This window comes from Vulpes vulpes, chromosome 7 (assembly GCF_048418805.1).
Source record: "Vulpes vulpes isolate BD-2025 chromosome 7, VulVul3, whole genome shotgun sequence".
Classification (NCBI taxonomy): domain Eukaryota; kingdom Metazoa; phylum Chordata; class Mammalia; order Carnivora; family Canidae; genus Vulpes; species Vulpes vulpes.
In genome coordinates, this window is record NC_132786.1 from 103,278,393 (window position 1) to 103,292,454 (window position 14,062).

General features: G+C 39.6%; 1 protein-coding gene across 1 annotated transcript in view; it reads right to left on the reverse strand.

Annotated features, from left to right (window-relative positions):
* Window positions 1-1,990: 1,990 nt before the first annotated feature.
* Window positions 1,991-14,062, reverse strand: part of GSDME (gasdermin E) — a 70,360-nt gene continuing 58,288 nt past the window's right edge. Inside the window, exons 9-10 of the mRNA XM_072764569.1 lie at window positions 5,536-5,609; window positions 1,991-2,787 (exon numbers count right to left, since the gene is read on the reverse strand). Coding sequence (XP_072620670.1) covers window positions 2,557-2,787; window positions 5,536-5,609 — 305 coding nt within the window. The 3' untranslated portion in view covers window positions 1,991-2,556. The remainder of the gene's footprint in view (window positions 2,788-5,535; window positions 5,610-14,062) is intronic.

Here is a 14,062-nt window from a genome sequence, read left to right on the forward strand (position 1 = left end):
GAAAGACAACGCCTGCTGTGGCACAGCTCGGTCCTGAGGCCTGCAGTGGAAAAGGGAGGTGGAACCATCAGGCTGGCCAACAGGTGAAGGCGACTGTACTGTGGGTGAGTTTGGGAAGCTGGTTTCCAGAAAAGGTACTTTGGAACTCTTTCTCAGGCTAGTTTCTGGGATTCCTTACCTCATCCTTCAGAAATCACTAGTCCAGTGTACTTTCATGTCTCCCAAAGAATTAGGTTTTAGATTGTTCATTCTTTCATCTATACTGTCAGTTTTCTCTCACTGCAGTAAAAAAAAAATTACCACAAAAATTACCAGATTAAAACACAAACTCTTTAAGTGGGAAATCCAACACAGATCTCAGCAAACTAAAATTGAGCCATTTCCCAGGGCCTGCCCTCACTCTTACCACAGGAGAGAATCTGCTTCCAGGCTCCTGCAGGTTGTTGGCAGATTTCATTCAGTTCCATGCTGTTGTAGAACTGAGGTCTCCACTTCCTTACAGGCTATCATGTGGACTGCACTCTTGTTCTTGAACTGACCTTCCTCTGTCTCAGAGCCAGCAGCAGCACTGAATCCTCTCTATGCCTCCTCTTTCCTGCATTTTCTTTGGCCGAGTTTCTCACTGCTCTTCTGCCTTCTAAGGGCCCACCCAGATAATCCAGGATAATCTCTATCTCAAGGTAAAAAACACCTATGAAGTCTCTGTTTGGCATAGGGTAACATGTTCACAGGTTCCAGGGATTATTACATCACAAACACCTGAGGGACCATTATAGGCCCACACTACACTAGTTAATTGTTTCTTCCTGCATCCACTTGTGAAAGAGAAATGGTCATGGAAACATCTGAGTGAAGGTGGTTTTTATTTTGTTGTTCTGGGAAATATTACTGTTTTCTAGGTATCTGTTTACAAATGTAAATTTACAGGTAATAATCGTATATAGTGATGAGGATACCAGTTACTTAGAAGAGCCTTTTGGAAGCCCCAATCAAGCATGCCCAGCACTACTTTTCCCACCACATGACAGTGGGGTCTGCTAAGGAGTGGCAGTACCTGGGGGGCTGGGAACACCTGTAGCAGTATAAGGCTACATCCTTTAAAATTGCAAATTTTTAAAACACAGTCCAACTGGGCAGCTGCCTGATAATTGTGAAAAAAGACAAATGCCTTAGTTGCCTGTTTGATAAAACGTAAACTTTTGGCATGTGCTGGGATAGCATCTTGTCTTTCTGCCTAAAGCCAGTCTTTAGTTTTTCTTGCTTTTGGGTTTTTTTGGTTTGACTTATTTTCAATTTAGAGGCTAATATATACAAAATTATAATGGGAATAGAAGGGTAACCCGTCACACAACCTCTTGTCCCAACTTCTAAATCCTCTCCCCAAAGGAGCCTCCCACTGCATTGTGATACATATGTATCTATTTTTTACACAAGTAGATTCCTCTTAGGAAATCTGTCATCAATTTGTTGTTTATAAAACTTATTTCAGAAAGACAAAAAGGCATATATAGTGCCACAGTTGTAGCACAACTATTTTCATGTTTGCAGATTGCTTTCCAGTTTGTTATAAGGTACGTTTTATGTTGCTGCCACACAGTGTACAACTTTCCTTTTTTCTTCTCATGTATTATGAGTATTTGCATAAGATTTAGTCTCATTTTTAACTGAGGTGATGAAAGGGTTATTTTGCTTCATTTCTTCTGTGTTAACGTTTATTAAAATCTGAAGAGCAGAAAAGGAATAGATGATGTTGAGGTAATAAAGTGCTGAAAACCAGGTTTCCCTTTCAATACCTATTTCTCATCCTCCTTGCTCTTAAAGTTAGACCAAATTCTAGGAAGAAGTCTTAACTACTTTTTGCTAAGGTAAAGTGGTTTCAGATTCCCAGTGGATAGTAGCAATGGAATCAAGCATTTAGAGAGACAGTACAAGTTATTTGTGGAAGAATTTCAAAACAATTAAATGCAAAATAAATATACACAGTTCACAGTTTCCTTTGATACAGTATCTATTTTATAAATTAAAAATCCAGAGTACATGGGAAATCAGCATTATTCTAGACATAGAATTGCTATGTTCATTAAAGCATGACCAAAAAAAAGTATGTAGCTAGACCCCTAAGGAGAGGTGTCCTGCTACTATTTTAGTATAATTTTGTTTAGCAGAATATATGTACTATAGTAGCATTTACAGTTCATTTGTCAATCAGCACATCTAAAACACAGACTCTTCTATAAAGAGAAATTGTCTTCCTATAGCATTCACAATTTAAAATGAATTTTTGGGTCAAAGTGTCAGACTCCTTTGTTTTTGTATAATAGGTAAGTGGACCCATTTTGCTGCAGAAAAAAAGTCTGACCATTTACTAGCTTAAAATTCACAACCCACCTCCAGCTCTTCAGGTGCTGGAATCTAACTTAGAGCCCTGTTCTAGTGACCCAGTGTCTAATGAAAAAGTGTTTACTGAGTACCTGGTGGCTAAACTCAGTAGTTACTTAACAATGCTGAGAAATACCCAGCCTTGGATGATAACATGTATTTGTAATTCACATGTTATTAATGTGCTCTGCCTAAAGCACAGAGTCCATTCAGGCTTATATAAAGAATTAGTGGGAGAATGTTAGGGTCCTTCTGGGTGACAACTTTTACAGATGACTGCAGTCTTTCCAAGTTCATGTCGGCTAAGGCAAACAAACGCTGCACGATCATAAACCTTTCCATATCTTTCAGAGGAGCCAAGTCTGGGTTTTCAAGATCAGATACTCCATTATCAGAGAGAGCACGGAGCTGAAATGACACAAACATAATCACTTAAAAATATTACAGAAAACCCACATAGTTGAATACTAATGCACTTCTGGATGATTATGGGGAAAAAACTGTTAAGGGTTTTTCATTTAGAGATTTAAGATATAACAAGATCTGTTTCTCCCTCTGCCTAATTTTTCCAATTTGCCTGGAGTTCTGACTGAATCCCCACTTTCTGAATTCTACCTTCTGCTAGATCCCTTAACTTTAGGAGATTAGAAAGTTCAGAATGTAACTTTCCCATACAGTATGTATGGTTTGATTTTTTTTTTAATTGATATTTGAATTTCTTATATAGTCACTTGATCTCAAATGGATAGGCACCACAGTTTATGCTTCCTGCCTTAAGAGCCTTTGTTGTTCCTTCTACCTGGAACCCTCTTCCTTCAGAGCTCTGTGTAGACCTTTTCTTCTCATCTCATTGTCCACTGACATGCCACATCAAAAGGGCTTTTCCTACTCTGCCCTCCACCTCCCAGCCACTATTTCTGAAATTTTCTAAAATCTGGGAGATTTTAGAGGGACCTGGCCTGTCCTAGAACACAGGCCCTCAGATGTTGCTATATTTTGTGACAATCTTCAGTAATTACAAAGATTAGCTAATATGACTTTTACCAGGCATTGAGAACTAGATCAGATTAATGTAGAAAAGTAAAATATAAAATAAAAAATGAAATAAACCTATGAAGTATGTGTGAATTTTAACTGAATCTGAAGGGAATCCAAAAGATTTCCAGAAACGTCCTGAGTGATGATAACCTTGCTATGAAAGCTTACCCCCATGTCTGAAAGGCAGCATTCATTTGATAATATAATCAAAATCAGCCTTACAAATCTACGCTATGTAGATTTGCCAAATACCATTCACACGGTGTTATTACCATGGGCTTAAATCAGCCTTTGGCCAAGACCATAAACTATCAATTTCACTTCAGAAAGTGGATTAGGCCTGCTTTTTGAGCATAAACCCCACTAGCACAGCCTGGCCACAGCAGGCTCTGTGTCTGGAGTCTGGTGGCCAAGTGTTGAGCAGCATCCAGCTTCCTTCTCTGAATAGCTGCCAGCCCCACGTACCCAGAGGCACTTCTAGGTATAAGATTACAGTGACCCAAAGGGTAGTGGAGCAAAATTAATAGTTCTAAATCACCTTCTTACCAGTTTGGCAAACACATTACTGTATCTGCTGTTCTTCCAAAAGCCCTTCTGAAAGGCTCTCAGAGTTAACTCTGGCCACCAGACAAGAGAAGACAGGAATGCAGGTACATTTCTATACCCCATTCTAAGTAAATCCCTGTAAGAAACATGACACCCAAATTCCTTTAGGAGGCAGGAGCCTCATTGTCTTAAGAGTTGTTGATGTATCTAGGACAGATAATTTTTTCTTTGTCTATGTTGAACAACCCCCAAAAGCAGGCAAAGATTCTGTGGGTGGGTAGTTTTGTGCCAGTATGGAATACCAGACATCTTGGAACTCCAAATGTGTCCTCCTCGCTCCTTTCAGACCAACAAAGTAGAACTTGGAAGAAACACAAGATCAAATCTAACGCTGACTGCATGGAACATGACAACTAAGTGTGAGTTTATTGGGAGAGGGAATTAGCTCATATAGTCTTATGGTATTTATGTATATATATCTTCATAAACACGGTTGATGATTTTGTAAATCTTACTAAGGGTAACCTGGAAAACGCAAAGTACTCAGTTACTGCAACAGGGAGCTGGGCTATGAAGGCAGAGCTACTGCCATGCTCATCACTGTTCACAATTAACCCAACTACACCACCAGACTTTACCCTTAGCTGGCCCCAGAACAGATGCTGGCGTGTTTCAAGTAGTTCAGTTTTTGTGGTCAAAATGTAAGAACCCAGCATTCTTCTGGATGAGTAGAATCTGCTTTCAGTTGTGACTGGGCTCTAAATTGCTCATTGGAATGATGCCTTGTTCGGATGTTTTTGCTATGCACACAAGAACATGGTGTTCCAAGTTCCCAAAGTCGGATGGTTAACAAATTTCAGGGTCTTGGGCTGGCACTTAATACCTGCTTCCTAAATCTGGGGGCAGAGCTCTGAGCTTTGATCTTTATGAACCTGTATAGCATACTGGTCTTGGCTCTTAGTAACTAACCAGACCTTAAAATAATCCAGCCAGGTGTGCTCAGCTACTCTGCCCCAGGCTGAGCACCACCTGCCCCATTAGAATGGCTCTAGTCAGCCTACTGATGGTTCCTTCCATTAATAACCCAGTTTGTAATTTAAAAAGGAGAAAGATGAACTCTTGCTCTTGCCATGACATTTTCTTAGGGCACAAAGGTTATCATAATCTGAGGTATACCTCCCTGGTGAATTTCATGCAGAGCTGAACCAAACTGGTCACTAGCACTGCCCTTGCAAATAATACGGTGTCAGGCTCATTCCCTACAATGCTATAAACCAAACCTTGGCTAAAATTCTCTCCAAACAATGGAGGAAGCATAAGATTTGGAATCTAATGACAAGGTTGGAGTCCTAGCCCTGCAAGCAAGTTCTTTGTACAAATGCTTTACCTTTCAGCTTCAGTCTTCCTATAGGGTAGGGTGTATGATGTGATGTGGATGGCGTGTAAAGAAGTGGAGTTAGTAACAATACCTGTTTAACCTATTTTGAAGGGCTGTTGTAGGTGACAAATCCTAAAGGTGTTTTATCAGTTGTTAGGTGCCCATTCCCAGATCCCCATGGAGAGGTTCCTTACCAAGTGACACAGCGTAGGAATAATCTGGAGTCTACAGCAAGCACCTAGCAAAGCGGCTACATTATCTGGCATTTCTGCAGGAGACAAAAATCAGTCAATGTCCAGAAAACAAACACAAAATCCATGGGAACAGGCCAACCTCTGAATTATACCTAATTTATATTTTTTAGTGCTCTCCCACCAGCCAGGCAGAGGATATGCTCACTAATTACTGAATAATGAATGAATGGTGCTGAACAAGCAGCAAAAGCCTTTTAGAAAATGGATGTAGGAACAAGGTAGCCATCTCTGTATTCGCTAGTCCAAAAGAAAGATGATCCATGTCATCTACCTTCTGACAGCCCAAGACAGTCTCTGAAGGCAGCCCAAATGTCCTCAAAAGAGCACACCTCAGGAGAAACAAGCTTGACCACTGTACCATCAAGTTTCACCTGACTACTGAGTCCAAGACAACACACGTGTGTTCACTGTGAATGTCAAGGCCAACAAGCACCAGATCAAACAGGCTGTGAAGAAGTTCTATGACACTGATGTGGCCAAAGTTAACATCCTGATCAGCCCAATAGAAGATGGCATATGTTTGGCTCCTGACTGTGAGGTTTTGGATGTTGCCAACAAAAGTGGGATCATTTAAACTGAGTCTAGTTGGCTAAATCTAAGTATAAATTTAAAAAAAAAAAAAACATGGAACAAGAGCTGTGTTTGAGCTCTGCTACATATTTGGTATATGGCTTTGGGTATACCTCTAGGAGCGTGTTTCCTCTTTTGACCAACCACAGTTTTGTTTGTACAGATGTCAGAGAACATGGTAAACTATGAAGGGTTCCAATCAGGTCCCTAGGGATTTTTGGAAGAAAAATGCAATGTGGCTGGACAGAGGGCTAGCACTGCAGAGCCCCCGCACTAGCTAACACAAGGGGCACCAATGATAGGAGAAGTTGGTGCAGGGCTGTGATAAGGCTGGAGGATGCACCAGAAGGGCACTGCCAAGTCCCAGGGAAAGGAAATCCAAGTCCGTGTTATTCAAAATGGATTTTAAATACCAACCAGGTATTTAACAGATGTAGTTTCTAAAAGAACCCAGTCCCTCAGGATGTAACTTTTGAACTGAAGAGGCAAAAAAAAAAAGTCACCTGCTGCATTATTTGGCCCAGGGACCACTTAAAAAGTCCCTCCATCTCCTGCATTTATTAGCAGCCTTATATATAAACAGCAGCATGTCACTGAGGCTGTGATCAAGCCGAGTACAATGAAACATAGCTACTCCCAAGACAGGAAGGTTTCGAGGAGGCTGAGGCAGCTCCAGGGAATGATCCCACTTGAGAACCCCCTAAAATTAAATGTAAATGTTGTCTGTGCATTTGCCCACAGTCAACAAATTATCAAGGAGGCCCTTATCCCAGATCAGGAAGAGGGAGCTGGCAGTATAGGTCACCTAGTGAAGGGATCACAGAACCTGGAAGAGCAATGACAAAGTTACCTGGGACATGAAGGCCTGGCTAAACCACAGTCACACATCATCTCCCCTGTTCATGCTTCCATATAATCATCACCCCCCACACACACACCCTTATTCTTAAAAATACTTTAGTTCCATGTTATGCAGATGGTCACTCACTAGCTAGGAACACAAGGATGAAATAACAGCATCTGCTTTATAGAGCTTACTATTTACTACTTTAATTTCCTGTGGATGCAGATAATCATTTTCTCCTACCTTAGCATCTAGCAGTGCCTAAAACACAGAAGAAGCTCCTTTAGTATTTGAGTTGAAATAATGTATTTTCATTGCTCTTCCATATTCTATTTTACAAATGAGACCTGGGGAGTTCGTGCTTAAGGTCACTAAGGTTAAGGAGACAGGCAAGATGCTGGGACTGAAGTGCTTTAAACCAGTTAAGCATGAAGAGGCTGGTTCAAGGTGGCAATGTAGGAAGATCCTGAACTCACTTCCAGCTACATATAGAACAATTTCCTCAGGTTAAAAAAACAACTACCAGAGCAACTCCTACACATACAGCAAACAAGAAAAAAAAACAACATCTAAGCAGGTAGGAGAGGCTGAAACAAAAATCTCACCATAAACTCCACCTTGGTAAAGCAACCCATAGTTGGAAAAGAACACAGATCTTCTGAAAACCATAGAGCTTAAACCCCACATTTTTAAGATATGCACTCAAGGGACCAGTTCCCCAGACATTGAGCTTTGAAAGCCACGGGACTCATGTTCATGAGACCAACAAGGCTATAACTGAGAAGGTTCTTATGGGCCTCACACATGAACTTACCTGCACAGAGGCAGCCCTTTGAAAGGTGTGCAGGCTTTCTGTAAAAGAAGCTTATTCTCTTAAGGCAGCAATCTGAAAGACCTCTCAAAGAGAACAAGGGGCCTACTGAAGTACACCGTGAGGCTGGCTGCCAGTGCTTACCATCTTTGCATCCTTCCCCTGCCACACTCCAAGGAGTATCTCCTGGAATGGAGGCTGTTACACAAGTCTGATGCTCTAGTTTTTATGGGTGCCAACCAGAGGACACCTCTTGATCACCTGGCTCTGGTGGCTAGCAAGCTTGAGAGCCTGGGTCCCATGGTACTGTAACAAATAGACTTGGCTGACTACTACCCCCAGTCTTTCCGTTACAGAGGCCAACTATCAGGAGGGGAAGATGGCAGCCGAGTAGGAGGACCCTAAGCTTGCTTCATTCTACAAATACAACTAGATAACTATCATATCATCCTAAATATCCCAGAAATCTATCTGAAGACTGGCAGAACAAACTCTACAACTAAAGGTAGAGAAGAGTCCACAGCAAACAAGGTAGGAAGGACAGGGATATCGCTTGGAAGAGAAAAGACAGATCAGCATACAGGACAGCACACAGGCAAAACAAATTCTTGTAACAACTGGCTTGGAAAGCAGGAGGGACCATATTTTGTGACTTCTTGTAACCAGCAGTTGCTTAAAGCCTAGAGTTTTAAAGGTCACCATGCTTGGCTCTGAGGGAGCTAGAGGAAATGGCCTACCTTCTCTCTAGGAGTAGCCACAAACAGCTTGTGGATGTACAGCTTGGAAATAGGGATGTGAAGAACACCCAGGGCACATAGTGGGGAGATTATTTGCTCATCTTGTAGCATGTTCCAGAGAGACAGGGTTCATGGAGAGACCCCTGTGGGAATATAGGAACTGGCAGGTGCCATTTCCCTACCCTGCCCATTAGCTTAAAAGCAGAGCCATCTGTGGGAGCTAGCACAATGCAAACACTTGCTTTTAACTTATTTACACCAAGCTCTCTGCTCTGGAAGTACTGCCCTTTCCAGTCACCCTTGCCTCAGGCCCAGGACAATAGGTCCCCTCTCCCAGAAGACTACCCCAAACTCCTGCCAACACTGCATCTTCTGATTTGCAAGCTTTGAGTCCTCAGTTCCAGTGATGAGAGATCTCATTCATAAGTGGATCAGAGCACACCTAGGTAAAATGTGCCACATACAGACTAAAGGCCAAACGCTGCCTACAACAGGCAAAGAGAGCTTCTGCAAATGACTGGCCTGAAGGATAAAGTGGCCAAGACACACTGGAGACACCCTCAGAAGTGCCAGGCCTTGGGGAATAGGGGACATTACATTGTAGGCCACTACAGGTCCTCTTCTTCATAAAGCCCTTACCCTCAAGAATAGGAGACATAGCTAACTTTCCTAACACAGAAAAACAGACACAGAGACTTAGAGAAAATGAGAAGACAGCAGAATTTGTCCAAAATGAAAGAGCAAGACAAGGCCATGACCAGAGATCTAAGTGAAACAGATACAGTAACATGCCGAATAAAGGATTTAAAGCAATGATCATAAGAATACTCACTGGACTTGAGAAAACAGTGGAGGATATCAGTGAGACCATTAATACAGAGATAATGAATAATAGCAGAGATAAAGGGCTCAATAAACAGTGAGAAACATGCTTGATAGATTGAAGAGCAGGATGGAGGAAGCACAGGAACAAATTAATGACCTAGAAGACCGAGTAATGGAAAGTAATCAAGATGACAAAAGAAAAAAAAAAGAATTATGCAAAACAAGAATAGATATGGGAACTTAGTGACTCCATCAAACATAATAACATTCATATTATAGGAGTCAACAGAAGGAGAAAGAGGAATGGGGGCAGATAATTTATTTGAAGAAATAGCTGAAACCTTTCCTAAGGCATGGAAGGAAACAGATATCCAGGAGGCACAGAGAAACCTCAAGAAAAGCAGATCTACATAAAGACCTATTGTAGGACAGCCTGGGTGGCTCACCTCTGCCTGTGTCTCTGCCTCTCTCTCTTTCTCTCTCTCATGAATGGATGAATAAAATCTTAAAAAAAAAAAAAAAATCCTATTGTAATTAAAATGGAAAAATACAGTGATAATTTAAAAATATTAAAAGTGGCAAGACAAGGAAGACAGCTACATACAAAGAAAACCCCATAAAGCCATCAGTGGATTAGCAGAAACTTTCCAAGCCAGAAAAGAGAACCATGACAGATTCCAAAGTTCAGAATGGGAAAAATGGCAGCCAAGAATACTCTATCTAACAAGGCTATTCTTCAGAGTAGGAGAGAATTTCCCAAACAACTAAAGGAGTTCATGACCACTAAGCCAACCCTGCAAGAAATATTAAAGGGAACTCTGAGTGGAAAGGAACAACCAAAACTTAAAGAGTAAGAAGGTAGAAAACACAAAAGCACTGAAAAATGAATACTTCATGAATACTAGATTGATGAAAAATCAATCTAGGAACAAAATAAAGGATGTAAAATATGACACCATATAACTAAAACATGGGGATGGGAGGAATAAAAAATGGGTTGAAACTTAACCATCAATTTAATATAGACTGCTATATGCAGAAGATGTTATACCACAAATCAAAAACAACTAATGAATATGCATAGAATTAAAAAAATCCAAGTATATCACTAATGAAAACCAGCAAACCATAGAAGAACAAGAGAAAATGTTCAGAAACCACAAAATGAGTTTTTAAAAAATGGCAACAAATACATGTCTGTGAATATTTTGGAATGAGGGAAGGAAGTGCCTGGGTGGTTCAGTCGGTTAAGTGTCCAGTTCTTGATTTCAGCCCAGGTCATGATCTCAGGGTTGTGAGATTGAGTCTCACATCAGGCTCCACATGGAGCCTGCTTAAGATTCTCTCTATCCCTCTGCCTCACCTCTCTCAAAAATAATAATATTTTGGGGATCCCTGGGTGGCGCAGCGGTTTAGCGCCTGCCTTTGGCCCAGGGAGCGATCCTGGAGACCCAGGATCGAATCCCACATCAGGCTCCCTATATGGAGCCTGCTTCTCCCTCTGCCTATGTCTCTGCCTCTCTCTCTCTGTGTGACTATCATGAAAAAATAAATAAAATTTAAAATAATAATAATAATAATAATATTTTGGAATGGAAAAGGACTAAATGCTCCAATCAAAAAACATAGGATAACAATAGATTCAAAAAACAAGACCCATCTATATGCTGCCTACAAGAGAGTCACTTTAGACATAAAGACACCTGCCAATTGAAACTGAGGGGATAGAGAAACATTTATTATGCAAATGGCTGTCAGAAGAAAGCCAGAGTAGCAGTCCTTATATCGGACAAAATAGACTTTAAAACAAAAACTATAAGAGACAAAGAAGGGCACTATATAATAATAAAAGAGATAATCCAACAAGAAGATATTACAGTTGTAAATATTTATGCGCCCATCGTGGGGACACTCAAATACATAAAACAGTAACAAACATAAAGGAATAATAATAATACAATAATAGTAGGGGACTTTAACACCCCACTTACATCAATGGACAGATTGTCTAAACAGAAAATCAACAACAATAGCTTTGAGTGACACAATGGCCCAGATGGATTTAACATATATTCAGTGCATTCTATCTTAAAACAGTAGAATATACATTCTATTTAAATGCATGTAGAACATTCTCCAGAACAGATCATATATTAGGCCACAGAACAAGCCTTAACAAAATTAAAAAGATCACAGTTCACTGTGATGAATTAACAGTTCATCACCATGCATCTTTACTCAACATTATGAAACTAGAAGTTAACAACAAGAAAAAAATCTGGAAAGACCACAAATACAAGGAGGTTAAGCAACATGCTAAAAAATCATCAGTGGGTCAACCAGAAAATGACAAAAGGAATTAAAAAATACATGGAAACAAATGAAAATGAAAACACAGTGGTCCCCAAAACCACTGTGCAGGAAACCATTGATGCAGGAAAAGCAATCGTAAGGGAAGTAGGCCCACCTAAAGAGCAAAAATGTCAAATAAACCACCTAATCTTACACCTAAAGGAGCTAGAAAAAGAAGGACAAAAACCTAAAGCCAGCCGATGGAAGGAAATAAAGAGTAGAGTAGAAATAAATGATATAGATAAGAAACAATAAAGCAGATCAATGAAGCCAGGAGCAGGTTCTTTGGGGGAAAAAAAATCAATAAAACATAAATCACCAGCCAGACTTACGAAGACGAGAAAGAGAAAGGGCCCAAATAAAATCACAGATGAGAGATTAGAAATAACACTGCAGAAATACAAGAGAATATTATGAAAAACTGTATGCCAAACTGAACAACCTACAAGAAATGCATAAATTCCTAGAAACATATAACCTACCCAAACTGAAATGGGAAAAATTAGAAATTTGAACAGATTATCAGCAAAAAAATTGAATCAATAATTTTAAAACTCCCCAAAAAAACAAAAGTCCAGGACCAGATTCACAGGAAAATTCTACCAAACATTTAAGGAAGAGTTAATATCTATTCTTTTCAAACTATTCCAAAAAATAGAGAAGGAAGGAAAACTTCAATATTCACCCTATGAGACCAGCATTACCCTGGTAGCAAAACCAAATGAAGACACCACAAAAAAATGAGAACTATAGGCCAAGATCTGTGATGAATCCTCAACAAAATATTAGCAAACCAAATCCAACAATACATTAAAAAAATGGTTCACCAAGACCAAGGATTTATTCCTAGGTTGCAAGGGTAGTTCAGTATTTGCACATCAATAACATTACACATAACATTAATAAGACAAAGGATAAGAACCATATGATCATTTCAACAGACACTGAAAAAGCATTTGACAAAGTACAACATCCATTCGTGACAAAAACCCCCAACAAAGTAGGTATAAAGGAAACATACCTCAACATAATAAAGCCCATTTCTGAAAAGACCACAGCTAACATCATTCTCAATGGGAACAAATTGAGAGCCTTTCCCTAAGGTCAGAAACAAGACAAGGAAATCCTAGCCACAGCAATCAGACAACAAAAAAATAAAAGGCATTCAAATCAGCAAGGAAGAAGGCAAACTCACACTCTTTGCAGATGACATGATACTATATACAGAAAACCCGAAACACTCCATCAAAAACACTGCTAGAATGGATAATCAAATTCAGTAAAGTGGCAGGATACAAAATCAATCTACAGAAATCTGTTGCATTTCTATATACCAATAATGAAGCAGCAGAAAAAGAAATTAAGAAAACAATCTCGTTTACTATTGCACCAAAAATAATTAGATACCTAGGAATAAACCTAAACAAAAAGGTGAAAGATTATACTCTGAATACATTGAAGACAATAAAGAAATGGAAAGATTCCACGCTCATGCATTGGAATAACAAATATTGTTAAAATGTCTATACTACCCAAAGCAATCCATAGATTTAATGCGATCTCTATCAAAATTCCAGCAGCATTTTTTACAGAATTAGAACAAACAATCCTAAAATCTTTCTGGAATCCCAAAAGACTCTGAATAGCCTAGGCAATGTTGAAAAACAAAAGCAAAGCTAGAGGCATCACAATTTCAGATGTTAAGTTATATTACAAAGCTGTAGTAATCAAGTGATGCCTGGGTTGCTCAGGTCAGGATCTTGGGGTCCTGGGATTGAACCCCATGTAGGGCTCCCTGCTCAGTAAGGAAGTCTGCTTCTCTCTCCCTCCCCCTGTGCATGCTCTCTCACTTACTCTCTCTCAACTAAATAAATAAAAATCTTTAAAAACAAAACAAAAAACAAAACAAAAAACAAAACTGTAGTAATCAAAACAGGATGGTCCTGGCACAAAAATAGACATATAGACCAATGGACCAGAAGAGAAAACTCAGAAATAAGCTCACAAATCTATGATCAATTAATCTTCAACAAAGCAGGAAAAAATATCCAATGGGAAAAAGACAATCTCTTCAATAGATGTGTTGGGAAAACTGAACAGCAACATGTAAAAGAAGGAAACTGGACCATTTTCTTACACAAAAATAAACTCAAAATGGATTAAAGAGCTAAATGTGAGGCAGGAAACCATGAAAATCCTAGAAGAGAACACAGCAACTTTTTTCTAGGAATTTCTCTTGAGGCCATAAAAACAAAAGCAAAAATAAACTGTTGGGACTACATCAGAATAAAAAGCTTCTGCACCATGAAGGAAACAAAAAAGCTAGAA